Source organism: Lindgomyces ingoldianus (assembly GCF_010093535.1).
Source record: "Lindgomyces ingoldianus strain ATCC 200398 unplaced genomic scaffold BDR25scaffold_2, whole genome shotgun sequence".
Taxonomy (NCBI): domain Eukaryota; kingdom Fungi; phylum Ascomycota; class Dothideomycetes; order Pleosporales; family Lindgomycetaceae; genus Lindgomyces; species Lindgomyces ingoldianus.
This window is the reverse complement of record NW_022985163.1, coordinates 191,110-208,742: the sequence shown is the minus strand read 5'-3', so window position 1 is coordinate 208,742 and position 17,633 is coordinate 191,110. Positions and strand designations below refer to the sequence as shown.

General features: G+C 33.0%; 2 protein-coding genes across 2 annotated transcripts; both read left to right on the top strand.

The window, feature by feature from the left end:
• Positions 1 to 1,819: 1,819 nt before the first annotated feature.
• On the top strand, positions 1,820 to 2,907 carry BDR25DRAFT_370629 (uncharacterized protein; the record flags this gene model as incomplete). Its single annotated transcript, XM_033697157.1, has 7 exons — positions 1,820 to 1,877; positions 1,929 to 1,989; positions 2,045 to 2,246; positions 2,294 to 2,449; positions 2,499 to 2,640; positions 2,691 to 2,744; positions 2,793 to 2,907. The coding sequence occupies 7 exons, from the start codon at positions 1,820 to 1,822 to the stop codon at positions 2,879 to 2,881; spliced, it is 762 nt and encodes a 253-aa protein (XP_033553667.1). The 3' UTR covers positions 2,882 to 2,907.
• A 404-nt stretch (positions 2,908 to 3,311) lies between these two features.
• On the top strand, positions 3,312 to 4,073 carry BDR25DRAFT_338967 (uncharacterized protein; the record flags this gene model as incomplete). Its single annotated transcript, XM_033693331.1, has 3 exons — positions 3,312 to 3,674; positions 3,738 to 4,019; positions 4,068 to 4,073. 3 exons carry the CDS (start codon positions 3,312 to 3,314, stop codon positions 4,071 to 4,073), a joined length of 651 nt encoding a protein of 216 aa, XP_033553666.1.
• Positions 4,074 to 17,633: the final 13,560 nt, after the last annotated feature.

The window sequence follows — 17,633 nt, the reverse complement described above, 5'->3', positions numbered from 1 at the left end:
CCACCATAGCCCAACTATAGTGGCCAACTCTGCAGGTTGGGGGTCCTAAAGAAGGGGTGCTTTTAATGCTAGCTGCAATAAGGGGTCGGAAGTTAGGGTTATTAGTCCTTTCGGTCGTTTCACTTTCTCAGTCTCCACGGCTTTGTTCCTTGGCCTCGGTCAAAAATGGCATGTGGAAGAAATGAATATGACCACAAAGTATACAGCATGGAAGAGCCCCTTTCCCCTGGTTACTAGAACTTAATTTGGTGTACGTGTTGAATACAAAGACTTCGATACTGGTCTCCTTGAAATTCACGATATCTTTTGCTGGTCCTCAGGTCTCTAAGATGAGGGACCATGGCGCAAAACGGCACTGGGAGGGAATTGACATAGGCATCAATTTATGCGGCGCCGAAGAGCTCCCAATCACCACAGCTGAGTTTAGCGTAGGAGTTGGGGTATAAGAGGTCTGAAATCCTTATCTTCTCGTCCTCCACAGTACCCTTGTGTTAGCCCTTGCGCCTCTGAGAAGAAAGATCTACTTCCGAATAGCATAGCAAAATTCACCTTACCACAAGGAACATGCAGCACAAAAGTTTTCCCCGGGCTTCCAAGCCGCACGCGCGTATCCCAATCTGAAAGTCTTACTCTACGTGACCTATGGTGTTGGTTTAGTTTCCTTGGACTCGGAAGCCTTGCTGAGGAATATATAAACCCCTCGGGCGGTCTTACTCTCAATCTCCATAGACATTGGACTGCATCTCTCGCGATCAAATGATAGTTCCAAGGTAGATATATTATCCAAGAAATATCAGAATCGGAGAAAATGCTTGCGTCGTAGCTTTCAGTAAAGCGCCAAACTGTGTATTTGTCCTGCCTTATAGGACAGGATAAATTAGACTCAAGGCACACCGTTCTATAAGAACCGTTCAGTGTCATTAGGAAGGGGTCAGAACGCCAGAGGACGGATTTCAACAAAACCAGGATTTTGCCCACGTAAATGAGATAGGAACACTGAATTTACGAGGATGCGAACTATCTACACCACTCTGGTGAGATACGGGGGTTAGATTGGTCAAGTGATTGTGCCAAGAACTTTTAAGGTCACATGGATGAACACGGTGCACAGTTGGTCCGATATGTCGCCCATCCGAACTTTCTCCCTAATGATTCAATTTTATATACTGAACAGTTATGTAGTCGGTTCATGCAGTTTCCTCTTGGGAAAGAGGCAGAGTCTAAAAGTGCTAATTACCGAGACGAAAGGAAACGTAGTTCTCTTCCAAATAGGTCCTCTTGAATCATTCTACAGCCAACGCCAACTCAATTCGTTCACATACAGAATTGAGGAAAGGTAGGCTTTATTTTCACTGTATATCTTTCTTTCCTGCGTGCGTGATAAGATTTCTCTTCTGAACCTTCGGTCTGAGCAACAGGCTCTAGAGATAGTAATTCCGCGATTCCCGCCTCAGTTCTAGTGCTCTCATTTCAGACTAGCCCATGAGCTTAAGTTAACCGCAATTTCCCCTCCTTCTTTCATGTGGTCCGTTCACTTCTCTTTCGTATTCGATCTTTTCGTTCCAAGACTCCCTAAAACTGCAACGCTCCCGGAGAGCAGTTTTCGCTCGCTCATTTATGCCTATATACACACGACTATTTCTATACCTTCCACATTAGCCCCCAGAAATTATCGTTACATCGAATCACTGGGTTCACCTAGCATGTCGGACTTTATGGACTTGTATCTGAGCTTGGATGTGGATCATTACACTGGAAAATATTTCTACGCAGTCCTTGGACAAAGCACTACAACCTTTAAATCTCGATCACCAGCAGGATGAAAATTATTTCCCTTCTAAGTCTCCTAGGCGGGTTACACGGTGCTGCCGCACATTGTAAGTTTCAGAATTCCGCCCTAGCAGAGCCCTACTAATTGCCACTCCCAGATGTCTTCGCAAAGCTTTCGCTCAATGGTGGGCCCGTGAGCCATGTATGGCAATACATAAGGTAAGAAGGCCAGGTCTTCTTGACATCTAAATGATTTTAATTCTCAAACCCGCAGGAATCTTACAGACGGCTATGCATACTCTGAAATCAACGGTTATCATGGTAACTTTGTACCTTACTACGACATGTACGATCCAAACATCCGTTGCGGGCGTGGTGCGGCGGCGCATGGTCCTGGAACTGAGACCTTAGCGGTCAACGCCGGCGACGAGCTCGCTTTCTTTTCTACAATTCGAAACGAGTACACGGGCGTTGAGGTTCACCTCTCCATTCTTTATCCCTGTTTGAATCTAATGAGATGAAGGAAGATACTCTCATCAGCCACGAAGGCCCCGGGCAAGCATACCTCTCGAAGTCCCCCGCGGAACTAGATGCCTATACCGGAGATGGGGACTGGTTCAAGATCGGATCTGTTGGGGCGTTCAATGATACACGCTGGGCTCTGATATCCAAACCCTCAGTACGCCGGTGATGTCTCTCGGTTGCATAGAATGCTAATATTGCACAAGATGAATTTTACGATCCCAAAAACAACGCCACCTGGAAAGTACCTAATGCGGGTTGAACATATCTTCTCTTTCAGCTCCAAATTCAACGATACTCAGTTTTATGTCTCATGTGCTCAGATCGACGTTAAAGGCCCTGGAGGAGGTGGGTCCTTCTTGTCCTCTTCAGCAACTGGGTGCTGATCTCATTTCTAGGTAATCCAGGACCACTGGTGAAGTTCCCAGGCGCTTATGATGTCTTCGATCACGGTATGTAATCAGACCTCGCACTTTCGTGTATACTAACGTGAATCTTAGCTCTTTGGGTACCGTATCACATTGGGGCAATAAAGGCGTGGAATTTAACAGGCTATGTTGCTCCGGGACCTTCGGTCTGGAGTGGGTAGATGATATTGGAAGCGTTATCGAAGAGAAACAGCCTTTCATCATCTATGTGCAGGACTAGTTGCAGATCGTAATCCTTATCCGAAATTATCCTGTGCGTTGCACCCAGAAAGCTTGGGGTCTGGTATGTCGACGACTTAGCTTAATTTAATATTTCGGATAGGTTCCCGAGTTTAGAAAGGGTCACGAAGCGACCCTATCTAATCCCCCTCTAGATTGAACGACTTCATGCACTTGAATACTCACGTGCGATCCTCGGGCCTGGGTAAGAATATAGGCAATGGTAAGGCAGACTTCAAGCACAGAGCGAACGTATCAGCTAGTGTGTGCTCCCCTCAAGTCTCGTAATACACGTGCGATTCGGAGGATATGCATTTTTATCGCGACTGACACTGGCCGCAACCCTTCTTTTCATTTTCCAGCTCGTCTAAGATGTGGTTCCCCCTCTTGTCCGTGGCTCTCATTACGCTCTTCTTCGGCGATCTTCTTGCCCAAAAACTCACTCCTTCTAGTGGCACCATAACAAAATCACCCCGCGTTGAGCACTGCCCATTCGATGTGAAAGCCTCACTAGCTCCCGATGTAACCTCTCTCCAGGTCACATACACGGCGGCCGGATCGCAAAAAGCCCTTTGGTCTCAAACCGAGGTCAAATGCTATACGCGAATCCTATTCGAGTTTGAGGATAGCAACTATTCAATCACCGTGCAAGAAATCGAGTATCAAGGCAAATTCCAAGGGAACGGAGAAGGAAAGATCGAGGCCTTACTCGCTTGGGATAGAGATTTTGGACCGGTAAGTGATCCATTCACTCAGGCACACAACCGTCCATCCAACCAATGACTGACATTTCCAAAGACACGTTTCACGCCTATCACACTCTCATCCAGCGTGTCTACTGCAATCGCACGAAACACCAGCCACGCAACTCCCTCAGAGTGCATTGGTTGGGATGGAATGTTCGTCAAAGACGCTAAAGTCAATTTGCAGACAACTTTTAGCGGATCTGCAGCAGATTTCGGGACGAATGGTGTTTTGACACAGCGCTTGAAGTTTTCTTGGGTTGACCCAAAGCTCGCTTGCTCCGCCCATTGCCTGTTCCGTGACATTGATGGGGGAGTGTATGATCCAGAAAAATGCGTGAGCAGTACTCTAATAGTATAAGAGTGGAACTGATATATTATAAAGAAATAATAAATAAAAGATCACGGCAGATTTGTGAACTAGAGGTGGTGGTTCTGTGGGGCTAGGAAGAAGTAGCACCTTTACATGCCTCAGTATCCAGTATGCTTCCTTCCGGTCATGATTTAGCCACTTGGTGACTTTTTTTTTTATTTCTTCCCTTTCATATACTCGAGAATGGGGAAGGGATTTGAGCAAGTCGAATCTACTCACGTCTTCGCGGTCCCCCGCTCTGATGGCTGATTAGCTTTGGCTTTGCTGCTGGTGCTATCGCCCATAGCTATCGAGCCCTGGTGGTGGTTTTCTAGGCTCAAGAGGGCCAGAGTGTAGATCAGTGAGAATTTTGCGAAGTGAAGGTCGAGATGACTGAGATTGAGGTGCCCTGTTTCCGCCAGCGGGAGTAGCTTGCAGAGTTGGCAACAATTAAGTTAATTAAGTTAGGGTGAATTGCTTAATTAATTAACAGATCTAGCATGTTTTAATTAACTTAATTAACTTAATAGCACAAATAAGGCTTAACTTAATTAACTTAATTAATAGATTACATAGTAATTAACTACTGTATATCTTATAGATAGTCTCTAGGTCTTTAGGAGAGATAGCATTACTACATAGACTTTTTATTAACTTTGTAGGCTTTAAGCTAAGGCGCTTCTAACTACGTAGGCTTTATAGAGCAGAGAGAAGGTCTACCTTTATGCAGAGACACCTTGTCTCTAGTAAATTACCTAGCTTAGAGAAGGTTCTCTTACAATTAGTAGCTGCTATAGAGATGCTAAAAATTATAAAAGTAAAGCATAATAAGATAAAGTACTTATTAGCCTTTTTTATTTAGTATAGAATTAGGTTACACACAAACAGGGACTTTTTTAGTATAAGTAACTTAATTATTTAGCGCTTAAACTTATTGTTGCATACAGCTATCTGTCTATATATATCCTTCTGCTGTGCTAGCTAGAAGGTTAACCTTTTAGCAAACGCAACAGTTATAAGCCTAGTTTGCAGCGTAGTGTAGATAGTTAGCGCATAAAAAACCTTCGCATCTCTGCTCTTTACTCTACATAGGATTGCATTATCTTTAAACACTATGTGTTTAATTCCTACACTTAGCAAAAAGCATTTAGGCAGTGCGTCTATTACAGAGGCTACCTTACTAGATCTGTCTCTAAGTTTTGTTGCTTAGGCTAGGAGAGTGTATTAAAGTTATTTTACTATGTTTTACCTCTCTTGTTCTACAGTTTAAGCTAGGGGGTGTGTCGCATACAGCTATCCGTCTATATATATCCTTCTGCTGTGCTAGCTAGGAGGTTAACCTTTTAGCAAACGCAACACTTATTATAGTAATAAGTTAAGTAGGTGCTGTTACCTTATAAAGTAGCTCTTATAAAATCTAACTAGCTTCTAGCTAGCCCTGTATGTGCCTTCTTTAGCAAAGGCTTTAAAGTACTAATAGAAGAGGCAGCGTCTTTAAACTCTACTTATAAGTGTTAAAAGCTAAGGTGGTAGTTATTTAGCTAGCCTTTATATATATAAAGTCTTTTGTAAAGCTTTTTATTATAATTAAGAGGCACTGCTTACACTTTATCTATGTAACTTTTTATACATAGGTAGAGATAGTAGGTAGTGTAATAAGCTAAAGTGTTCTTTAACTTATGTATATAATTAATAATCTTAATATAAGCTATGTTATAAGTAGCTTAAATACAGTTCTTTAAAGTGTTAACATTATTAAAGTTAATATTATTATACTAAAAGAGCATTTTATTAAGGGTAGTTGTAAGCTAATTAAGCGTAGAGAGCACCTTCTAGATAGCGCCTAACGTGCTAGCTACGCCTCTGCTCTTTATATAGGTAGTAGCCTCTTTAAAAGGCTATAAGATTTTTTAGTACTTTATAACGTACTTTACAGGCAAGTTGCTTACACACCTAAGTTGCTTACTTTTGCTAAGACCCTACCCTAATAAACTCTATTATAGCCTATAACAACCTGCTCTAGCACTATATAGTACAGTATAGCCTAGAATATTATTTAGATACTACTTTTACTTCTTACTTACATATTTGCGTGTTATGCCTAGTCTAATTACACTATCTATAGCGCCTTTAAAATAGCTTACTTACTTTAGCTTATACTTACCTTTTTACTTTTCTTTTATTACTACACACTTTAAACTTCTTTAAAGCTATTAAGTGTAAGCTTTTTTAAATTATTAAGGTTTTTTTTACTTTAATTTACTTTTTTTATGTAATTTATATTATGTAGTAGCTTTATTAGCTGCTTAAAGCTTAGTAATTTTTTATTACACTAATACTAGCTTATATATAATTATTACTACTTTTTTAAAACTTTCTTAAACGCTTTAACTATAAAAGTTAGTAAACTATTTATATGCTTTTAAATTTTTATTTTTATAAGTATTAATTATAACTTAAGTTTTAAAGTATTACTTAAGGTTTATAACTACTAGAGCTTATTATATATAAGTAGTAGTAGTAATAGAGTGTGTAACTTTACATTAAAGCTTATTATAACTTATTATAAGTTAAAAAAAACTAATCTAGCACTTTAACACTTTTTTTAAATATTACTAAAAGTAATTATAGTATTATAGGCTGCTTTAAAGTATAGTAAAAACTTTATTTTTATAATATAAGTAATTTAGTTACACATAAGGTTTTTAGCTTAGCACTTATATCTGTTAGGGCAGGTAATTGGTGAAATGTCTTGGCATTCTCGCTTTGTTAGATTCCCTACCTAAATTACTAGCTTAGTTAGACTAGCCTATAATAGTTGTCTATTACATGTAATTTAGGCTTAATCTTGCTATTAAAGTAAGGCTATTAAAATTGCCTAATTTAGTAATAATAAAGCTAACTTTTAGTGTTTTGCAGATAAGCTTTGTAGACGCGCCTCTAGCTAAATCTACGTGTTTAAACAGCTGTAGCAAAGCACCTTTAAAAGCACCTATCTAGGTACTAAAGAAGGCGCAGAAGGCGCAGAAGGCGCAGAAGGCTTATCTTAAGGCTTATAAGTAAGCTACTGCTGCTAAAGAGTGTTTAGAAAAGTTAGTTTTCTTTAAAAAAGCTTATCTCTTACTTCTAGCTTTTATTATTATTAAATTACTAATATTTTTACCACCTGCTCTGCTACTTGCTCTGCCACCTGCTCTGCCACCTGCTTAAGCTTTATTACCTGTTAAGCCTAAGCAGCTATAGTATAAGATTAATATATAATATTTGCTTTATGTTAACACTATAAGAAGACCTAAAAATGTAGAGAGCACTAAGCAGTACTTTCTTCTCTTATTATTAATAAAAAATAGGGTAATAGCATTAATTAATAATCTAGTGTTTATAATTAACAAATAAGAGTAACGTACCTAACGGGTTGGCCGGCCACACGGGTTGGCCGGCCACTTTTGCTAAGCCCCTACTAAAACCACCCTATTCTCTTGCAAAACAGCCCACTTTAGCCCTGTATAAAGTAATATAACATAAGATATTATTTAAAGTCTACTTCTGCTACTTGCTTACACATACATAAGTTATGCCTAGTCTAATTATACTGCTTATATTACCTTTAACTTAGCTTACCTTTTTTAGTGCGCACCTATGTCTTTAGCTTTTTCTTATTACTACACGCTTTAAACTCTTTTAAAGTAGTTAAACAAGCTTTATTTTTAACTATTAAAGTTTTTTCTACTTAAATTTACTTTCTTTTATATAATTTATGTTATATAGTAGCTTTATTTACTACTTAAAGCTCTATAATTTTATAGCCTACTTTATTATATTAATGCCTTAAATAACTATTGTTTACTTTTTATTACTTTGCTATATTACCTTTAGCTATCTTTATTTTTCTAAAGCTGTAATAACTGCTCTAGTTAATATCTAGCCTATTATAAAGCTTAACTTATTAAAGTTATACATATCTTTATCTTAAATACTATACTTAGCTTTTATGTTAGCTACTAGGCAAAACTAGCTCTAGATAACCTTTAAATTTTTATAAAGCACTTTTTTATAATTATACTTATAATTAAACTTTATTGTAAACTTAAGGCAGTGCTTAACTTATATACTAGGCTAGTTTAAGCTAACCTAGCCTAGATTACGCTCTATAGGCAAGAAATTAGCTATATTAGCTATAGCTGTAAGCTTAAAGAGAAATCTGTGTGTAATAAGCTTAAGTATGTACTTAATAACTACTTTTTTTCTTAAGCTTAGTTAGATTCCTTAATTTAAGCTAGCATTCTGCTTATAAAGGCTGTCTAGCGTGTTAATTACTTAGTGTTATGTAAGAGACATTATAGATAGCTGTAGTGTGTTATAAGAAGAGTTTTAAGTTTTATTTAAAAGCTTAAAAAGTAAGCTGTATTTAACATTCTTTAGAAGATTTAATCTAGTGTTGTTGTTAAGGCATTATGTAGATAGGTAGAGTTTAGTGGGGGCTTAGCAAAAGTAGCCGGCCAACCTGTTAGGTACGTTATACCTAGTAGAGTTATGTTATTTAGTTTAAGTGTAACAGAAGAGGTGCAACTTTCTAGTAGCTTCTACTTACTAATTTTAGCTTTATAAAAGAGACTTGCCTATTTAACACTGTTAATCTCTATTTTAAGTGTTATAAAGGTGCTACATGTGTTAAGTTTTAAGTAGAGATCTCTTTATAAGTTAATGTGTTAAAAAAGGCGTTTATATGTAACACATTAGTAAATAAGCTATCCTTACTGCTACTAAAGAATAATACCTTAATAATAGGTAAAAGGTGTACGTAGAAGCTTTTATGTAAAGCTTAGGTAATTAATTATGTTGCTGTTATTAAATCTAAGCTAGATTATTAGTTAGTAATCTATAAAATGTAGCAATGCAGCGTAGCTAGTTATAAGAACTTTAGAAGATAGTGTTATATCTATCTAAACAGTAGCTACTATAAGATTAAACTTATAAACGCTAAGTAGTAGTTATACTTAATTATTAATAGTAAGTCCTTAGCTATACTCTCTTATCTAGATGTAATTAAGGTGTTAAAGCTACGCAGGAATTAGCTTAGGTTTAATTTCTATAGTTACTAAGAAAAAAAAAGCAGTAGGACTTATTATTATTATTAAATAAAGGCTTATTAATTAGAAAGCTATAAAAGCAGGCTAAAAAGCAGTGTGTGCTAAATTAGATAGCGCAGATAAAAAAAGACAAGGCTGCTTAGTGTAACAGCGCAGGCAAGACAATGGGTCCGAATGCGGTGGGAATCTACTTAGAGGCATATGGGAGTGCGTGGGGACTCTAAACCTAGGAATGCTATTAACACCTATAGGCCTTGTATAAAAGGATATTAGAAAACTACTAAGCTAGCTACAGAGCAAGGTGCAACTAAATACATAAGGGAATAGGGGTACAGCAGAGGGCAGGGCAGAGTTAGGGCTAGGTTAAGGTTAGAGCTAATATAAGAGCCTTCTAGAGGTTCTAGGTAACCTAATAATTTATAAAAATTAAGTTAGAGTTAAAGCTAATATAAAAACTTTTTAGATAACGTACTTCATAGGCGAGTTGCTTACACACCTAAGTCGCTTACTTTTGCTAAGACTCCACCCTAACAAACTCTATTATAGCCTATAACAACCTGCTCTAGCACTATATAGTACAGTACAGCTTAAAATATTATTTAGATACTACTTCTACTTCTTGCTTACACATTTATATGTTATGCCTAGTCTAATTACACTGTCTATAGCGCCTTTAGAATAGCTTACCTACTTTAGCTTACACCTACTTCTTTGCCTTTTTTCTATTACTACACACTTTAAACTCCTTTAGAGCTATTAAGTATAAGCTTTTTTAAATTATTAAGGTTTTTTCTGCCTTAATCTACTTTCTTTTATATAATTTATATTATGTAGTAGCCTTATTAGCTGCTTAAAGCTTAGTAATTTTTTATTACACTAATACTAGCTTATATGTAATTATTACTACCCTTTTTAAGACCTTTTTAAACACTTTAACTATAGAAGTTAGTAAACTATTTATATACTATTAAATTTTTATCTTTATAAGCATTAATTATAACCTAAGTTCTAAAGTATTACTTAGGGTTTATAACTACTAAGGCTTATTATATATAAGTAGTAGTAGTAATAAAGTGCGCAACTTTATATTAAGGCCTATTATAACTTATTATAGGTTAAAAAGAACTAATCTAGCGCCTTAGAACTTTTTTTAAATATTACTAAAAGTAATTATAGCATTATAAGCTACTTTAAAGCATAGTAAAAACTTTATTTTTATAATATAAGTAATTTAGTTGTGTATAAGGTTTTTAGCTTAGCACTTATACACTTTTTTTAAAGAAGTAAAATAACCTACATTAAGTAGCTATAAAAAGTGTAATAAGTAAAAAAGTATATAAATAGTAATAATCTTATTATCTTTATAGTATTACTAAAAATAAAGTAAGTTATAGCTTTTATAGCTATTAATAACTAGTAGATAGTAGCTACTAATAGTACACTTTTTTATATGCACATTAAAGTGCTTTAACTAGTCTAGACTAAGCTAATTAGTAGTCTAGCTATGCTTAAAAATTATAATAACTTAATTCTAAAGTAAAATTTTTTTATACTAGTTTAAAAAGTAGTTACTACTCTAAAAAATAATAAAAAGTAAAATAGCTTACTTTTTAGCATTAATGCTCTAGATAGCTGTTGTCTACTTCTAGTTACCTAGCTAGACTGCTTTTAGCTGTTCTTATTTCTTTAAACTTATAATAACTACTTTAGTAGATATCTAGCTTATTATAAACCTTATTTTATTAAAGTTATATGTGTTGTTATTTTAAATGCTATACTTAGCTTTAATATTCTTTATAAAGTTAAACTAGCTTTAAATTACTATAAAATTTTTATAAAAAGCTTTTTTATAGTTATACTTACACTTAAACTTTACTTTAAGCTTTAAGTAATACTTAATAAACATATTAAGCTAGTTTATGCTAATATAGCCTATATTATACTTAGCGTGTAAAGAATTTGCTATATTAGCTATAGCTACTAGCTAGAGGGGAAATTCTTACGCATTTAGCTTAAGTATATACTAAATAATTACCTGCTTCTTGCTATTATCTAGCTTTTATAAGTTAGCTATATAATTAGCTTAGAAAAGTTATTTAGTGTGTTAGTTACTTATTATTTTTTAAAAGACTTTATAAATAGCTGTAGCATGTTGCTTAAAAAGTATTATATTTTATTTAAAAGCTTAAAGTGTAAGCTGCATTTAATGTTTTTTAACACATTTAAGTAGTGTTATTAGAAATGCATTAGTGTAAAAAGAGTAGTGTAGTAGGGTCTTAGCAAAAGTAAGCAACTTAGGTGTGTAAGCAACTTGCCTATAAAGTACATTAAGTTTTAAGTAACTTAAAATAAAATAAAAATCATTACACTACTTCCCTCTTTATAAACTAATAGTTCTTATTAGTAGTAATTATAGTATAAGTATTGCTATTATGTTCTCTACTTTTTTAAACTAAAACTAGTCTAATTTAGCTAGGTGCCCTTACTAAGTATTTCTTTACACTGCTAGCAGTGTCCTTTAAACTTAAATGCTACACATGTAGTTATTAATTATTAGAGTAGCAGGTGTAGTTTATTAATTAAAGCTAATTTAGATAAAATAATAAAGTCTTTCTTATAAGTCCTTTTTTTTTAAATTATATGCTATAAGGTAGGCTACTATAGCTTTAAAAAAGTTTACTTAAGTATGTTTAAAACTATAATTTAGTACTTATAGGCTAAAAGAAAGCTTTTTTTTATAAGTAGAAAAACTAATTTAACTAGAATACTCTTTTTTTAATAGCTACACTAATAAAGCGCGCTTTAAATGTAAAAATTGCTTTTTTTTATTTATTTTAAAAGTCTAGAATGTTTACTATGCCTTAGTCTTTTTCTAACTAGTAATGACATACTATAACAGTTCATAAATGAATGCATAAGCGGAGCTTGTTTTAAGTCACTTATTAAACTCTTTCTAGAGAAGAAGACTGCATTAGAAGAAGCCTATAGAAGAAGACTATAAGCAGAGCAGATAATAAAAGGTAGTCTGCAAACTAAAACTTATAAACTATATTCTTATAAATTCTATGTAAAGACCTATATACCTATAAATGCTATGCAAAAGAACACCTCTTAGTAGGTCTGTCTACACAAGTACTTATTAGCAAAGTTAAAGTACTAGCTAAAATCCTAAGCAATGTAAATAACAAGCTGCACATCTTAAGCCTAGATAGTAATGCGCTTGCTATAGATAGCAGCTAGCTAAGTGCTTATAAATTAATAAGTCTAATACCTTATCTAATACTAATATATTAGCACTTACATTCTATTAAAGTTATAATAAAGGACTTAGCAGTTGTTTATAATGCATAAAGTGCTTACTTACTTTAGTAGAAAGGTTTATTATTAGTTTAAGCTACATCCTAAGTAACCTCCTAAACAAGATAGCAGAAGGGAGTAATTATAAAGAAAAACTTAGTATTATATTATTTAGACTAATAAAACTTAATCTGCTAAAGAAGTGCAACTATTTATAGTTAGTAATAAGTATTAGATAGTAAAAATAAAATTTAATAAACTTTTATTCTTCTTAAGCTTCTAGCCCTTACTAGTTCTCTTCTAAGCTAGAACCTAAATGCTAGTCTTCTTGTACATAACACGCTCTAAGGGCGGCAAATTAGCACGCTTTAGATGTAAACTCTTTAGAACTGCAGGCTTCTTAAAAGGGCGTTTACCTTTATTAGGCCTAGGAATAGGAGCTTTGTAGGGAGCTTTAGTAGCAATAGCCTTCTTTCTAGAGAGAGCTATAATGCATTAGCAGTGTCTATTACTATGTCTAATACTATAATTATACTCTTCTTAGCAGCATTAACATAAACAGGTTAAAAGTAAGACATTTTTAACAAAGTAAATGTTGTAATAAAGTAAAAAAGCTGTGCAACATGTTGCTAAGCTATAATATTAGCATAAAAACAGCTTTAGGAGTAAATAGAAGCTTATAAAAAGTGTAATAAAGTAGTAGAGCAATTACATAGTAGGTTGTGTTAAAAGTGTAGGTAGAAAGGTCTTAAAAGTTAAATAGCAAACTTTTAAGCTATACTTTTACTTTTACAAACTTGCTTAGATTTTTACTGCTACTTTTACCCTCCTACTGCATTTTTATTATAGCAAACAATTATATAAACTTTTACACAACTAACTCTTATAATCTGCGTGTAGAATACTCTTAAACTAGTATATAAAGTAGTATTAGACATAGTATTAGACGCATTATAGTAGAATAAGTAGAAGTAACATTTTTAAAAGAAATATAATTTTTTTAAATAGCTTACTGCTGCTTTGCCTGTTACCTTAGCAACAGCCTATGTAGTATAGATGCTGCCTAAATAATGTAATTACCTTTATTTACTTTAAAAATTTAGTTTCTTAAGCCTTTATTATAACCTTAATTTTACAACCTTAACTATACTACTATAAACTTTGTTTATTAGTTTTGTGTAACACTATTTAAACTCTTACTAAGCTATCTATTACCTATCTATTACTACTACATAACTATAGCAAAGTGTAAAAAAAGCTTATTAGAATACTTAATAAATGCTTCTACTATAAGAAATCTTAAGAAACAAACTTAGCTTACTAGAGAAAATGCCTAACGCAACCTAGACTATATTACAACTAATATATACTATTTTAAATTCTAAAGTAATAAGTTCTACTTAGCAGTTTAGCATCTTCTAGATACTAAATGTAACATTAATAAGAAGTCTAAACTAGAGTTGCAACTGTGCATTTAGTCTAAGAACATAGTAACAGCACTTTAGTAAGTTAATATAGTATTAGATAGGTATTAGACAGCAGCTAATATGTTATAGATTTAAGAAAGGTAAACACTATAGCTAGAAAGCAATTACGCGCAGTGTAGACCCTAGTAAATTTAGTAATAAACATGCATTCTTTATCTAGTAAACTAGGCTCTTTAACTTACTAAAAAAGTTTATGCCTCCTTAACACTACTAACTAGATAAAGAATCTATAGATACAGGACTTATAAATGTTAATAGCCTTAAGCTTATAAATAATCTTAGTCTATAAGCTAGAGCACTAATGTAAGCTAAAGTGCTAATAATAGACATAGAAGTAGCAGATAAACTTTGCTAATAAAGATATATTAAAGCTATACTAGTAAATGCAGTTGCTAGTGCAGACAAAAAAACAATTTTTTTTAAAATGCATAACTTTAGCACATATGTTTTACATATAAGTAATACTATCTTCTGTGTAAGTACATTTTAGCTGCTATGCCTAATACCTGTCTAATACCTTACAGCGCTACCTAAACTAGATGTGTCCAGGCTTTTCTAGGTATCTACTGTACATTGCTAACAATGTTTAAGACTGCTAGTGCTAAGTAAGTTCCTAGAAAAGTCTTTAACTATATAACTAATAAGCATAGTTTATATTTATTAAGCTAGCATTTAATTTTACCTTTATAGCTTTTTATAAGCTTATTACTATTAATAAGCTTTTTTAACTACTAATTCCTTTTTTTAAGCTTCTTTTCTTAAGGGCTAAACAGGTAATTCTAACAGTATTATATGTTGTATAATTAGGTAGTTACTTTTTTACTACTAACATTTAATTAGCAGCTTAGAATAAGAGCATTAGTCTTTTAAAACTCTATAATAATAAATTTCTTAATAATCTAAAGTAAGTTTAGTATTAGATAAGGTATTAGACACACACTAATTATAGCATTTAAACATTAGACTTTATTCTAAACCTACTAGTTTAAAACAGAGGATGTAAAATACTTGCTAGATACTATTTAAAGTAGAGATAGTGTTATGCCTGTAGATTTAACCTAGTTTATTAAGATGCTTAAGCTAGAAAAGCACTAGCAGTAGGGAAAGAATAACCTTAAGACTTTAAATAAGCTATAATAACTTAAATATAAAGTCTATACTTATATCTAACTATTATAATCTCTAATTTATAAACTTTAATTTGTGTTATATCTATTATACTAATAAAAGTAATATATTATGCTATAAATTAGTTTGTAAATTACTAAGCATACAGATATAATATAATAGTAAAGAAGGTATTAGACAAGTATTAGACAAACAGGTTAAAAATTACAGTTTACTACTATAACTAACTACTACATTCTTTGCTACATATCTACATTTTGCCTTTTTATAGTTTCTAAATTACTACCTTTTAAATAATCTAAAAAGAAATACTTGTTAAACATTAACCTATCTAGCAACTTAACATAAAAAACTGCAATATATATAAGACCTAGTGCATAATTTTTTTTACTACTAATATAAATAACTGCCTTATCTAGACTTAAGCCTTGTAACTTGTGGATAGTTATAGCCTACATAGAGCAGATTAAAAACTGCGTGCAGGACATAACATTCCTCTAGAAATAAAACTCTTAACTAATAAAAAACATAGAAATAACTACCTTACTGTCTGCCTAAGTGTACAGCGCTAGCCCTTTATACCTAGAGATAGCAATAAGAACTGCCTTTAAAGGCTCTTTACAAGAACTTATAATAGATAGAGGCTATAGGATATTATCTACTTCTCTAATAGTACTGTTTACAAGACTAACCTCTGTCTATATATTATGCAGGAGCATAACTTAGCCACCCACATATAACAGGAGAAGGCTGTGTAAGTTGCTACTATTTTAAGCGTCTACTTTAGCAGCCTAAAAGTAATTATGTTTAGCCTAGGTAATAACAACAGGTTTACTATAGTCTCTTATACACTGCTAGTTTATAGTAGAGACCTTAAAACATTTACTGCATAGTTAGATAGTAAAGTTAAAGCTACAACACTTATTAGCTAAAAGCAAAACTTAACATTACTTACTAAATAGCATCTAGTTGTTAGCAGTGCTTGCGCTATCTTAAAGACGCCTAAGAGCATCCTAAAACCTAGCCTAAGAGTCCCCCTACTGCTGCATTATAATGTTAAGTATAATTATCTTGTTAAATAAACTATACAGGTGCTAACTGTAGGTCTCTATAAAGCATTTCTAATTAGTACAATTAAACAGCAGCCGCTGGCTAACTAGGGGTAGTTGCCTAAAATTGCTAGATAATATAATGTTAATGCTACTAAAGTCCTCCTTAGACTCTAGAAACGCCTACACACACCTAGCATAGATCTAGCTAAGTATACTAAAGCTAACTATAAATTTTTTATTAATTATAATATATTTAACTTATTAGAGTTAGCTTTAAAGCTAGGAAAGACCTGCTCTTTATAAAAGTAAAAAAGGTCTGTACTTATTAATAATTAAGATGCAAAATATAGAGTTAATAGTGCAACTAGATATAAAATATGTAGCTACACTAGTAGGCGCACATTATATTATAGGGTTGCTAATGTTATATTATAAAGCTAAGTTATTAAGAGCTAAAGATATACTATTAATAATAAATGTTTGTTTTATACTGCTAACCCTATCTAAATTAACAAGCAACTGCAGTAGTAAACAAAGTTTAAGATATGCTATAAAGTAGTTTATAACTAGGTTGTATAATAATCTCTGTTTTACCTAGAGGGTATTAGACATAGTATTAGACGCCCTAGCTCTAGCAACTAGATAGCAGCTCTTTAGCCTAGACTAATATGTTATTAGATCTAGATTGTATAGATTAATATAAGACAAATTTATCTAATCTTTTACCTAATTAAGTAGATAGTTACTAAGGGCATCTAGATTAATGTCTTCTCTGTCTTCTTCTAGTTAGCATAGCTTAAGCTTATTAAATAATAAAGTCTTCTTTAGCACTATATTTTTTTACTTAGGATTATCTAAGTTCTTTTTTAAGTTAGGTTTACTGTAAGCGTTAGTTAGCTTATAAAAATAGATAGTGTAGTAATAATTATAAGCTTTAGTAAATATTTTATAAGTAACTTTATAAATAGCTAATAACTTATTAGCAGCGTAAAAAAAGTAGTGTAAGGTTAACTTAACTTATAAGAAGTTCTCTAAATTAAAAGAAAGCTTATATTAAAAAAAAAAGTTTAAAATCTTAAGCTTAGCTCTTAGCCTACATTTTAACTTTTTAGTAATGTAGTTAAAATAAAGTAGGAAGTCTAGGTAGCAGATATAGTCTAGAGAGCTATCTTACTCTAGATATTTCTGCATAAGCGTACAGGCTTTTGTAATAGTAAACTTATTATAGTTCTCTACTCCTGCGTTTTTTAGTAGTCTCTATTACTAAGCTTAATCTTAGAAGAAAAAAAGAAATAGTTGTAAACTAATAAGTTAATAATTAACTATAATAACAGTCTAGCTATAGTAATAAAGAGGTAAGTAAAATAGCTAATGTATAACCTTCTAAGCACTATAATTCTAAGCGCTAAGCCCTTTATTTATAAGCTTTATAGCAAACAAGAGCATAGAATTGCTAGGTTTAATATGTAGTAAGACCTAAGCTGCTATCTTCTTAAATGTCTATGTCTAAGTCTTACCTTTAAAAGCATACACGCCTATGTAATT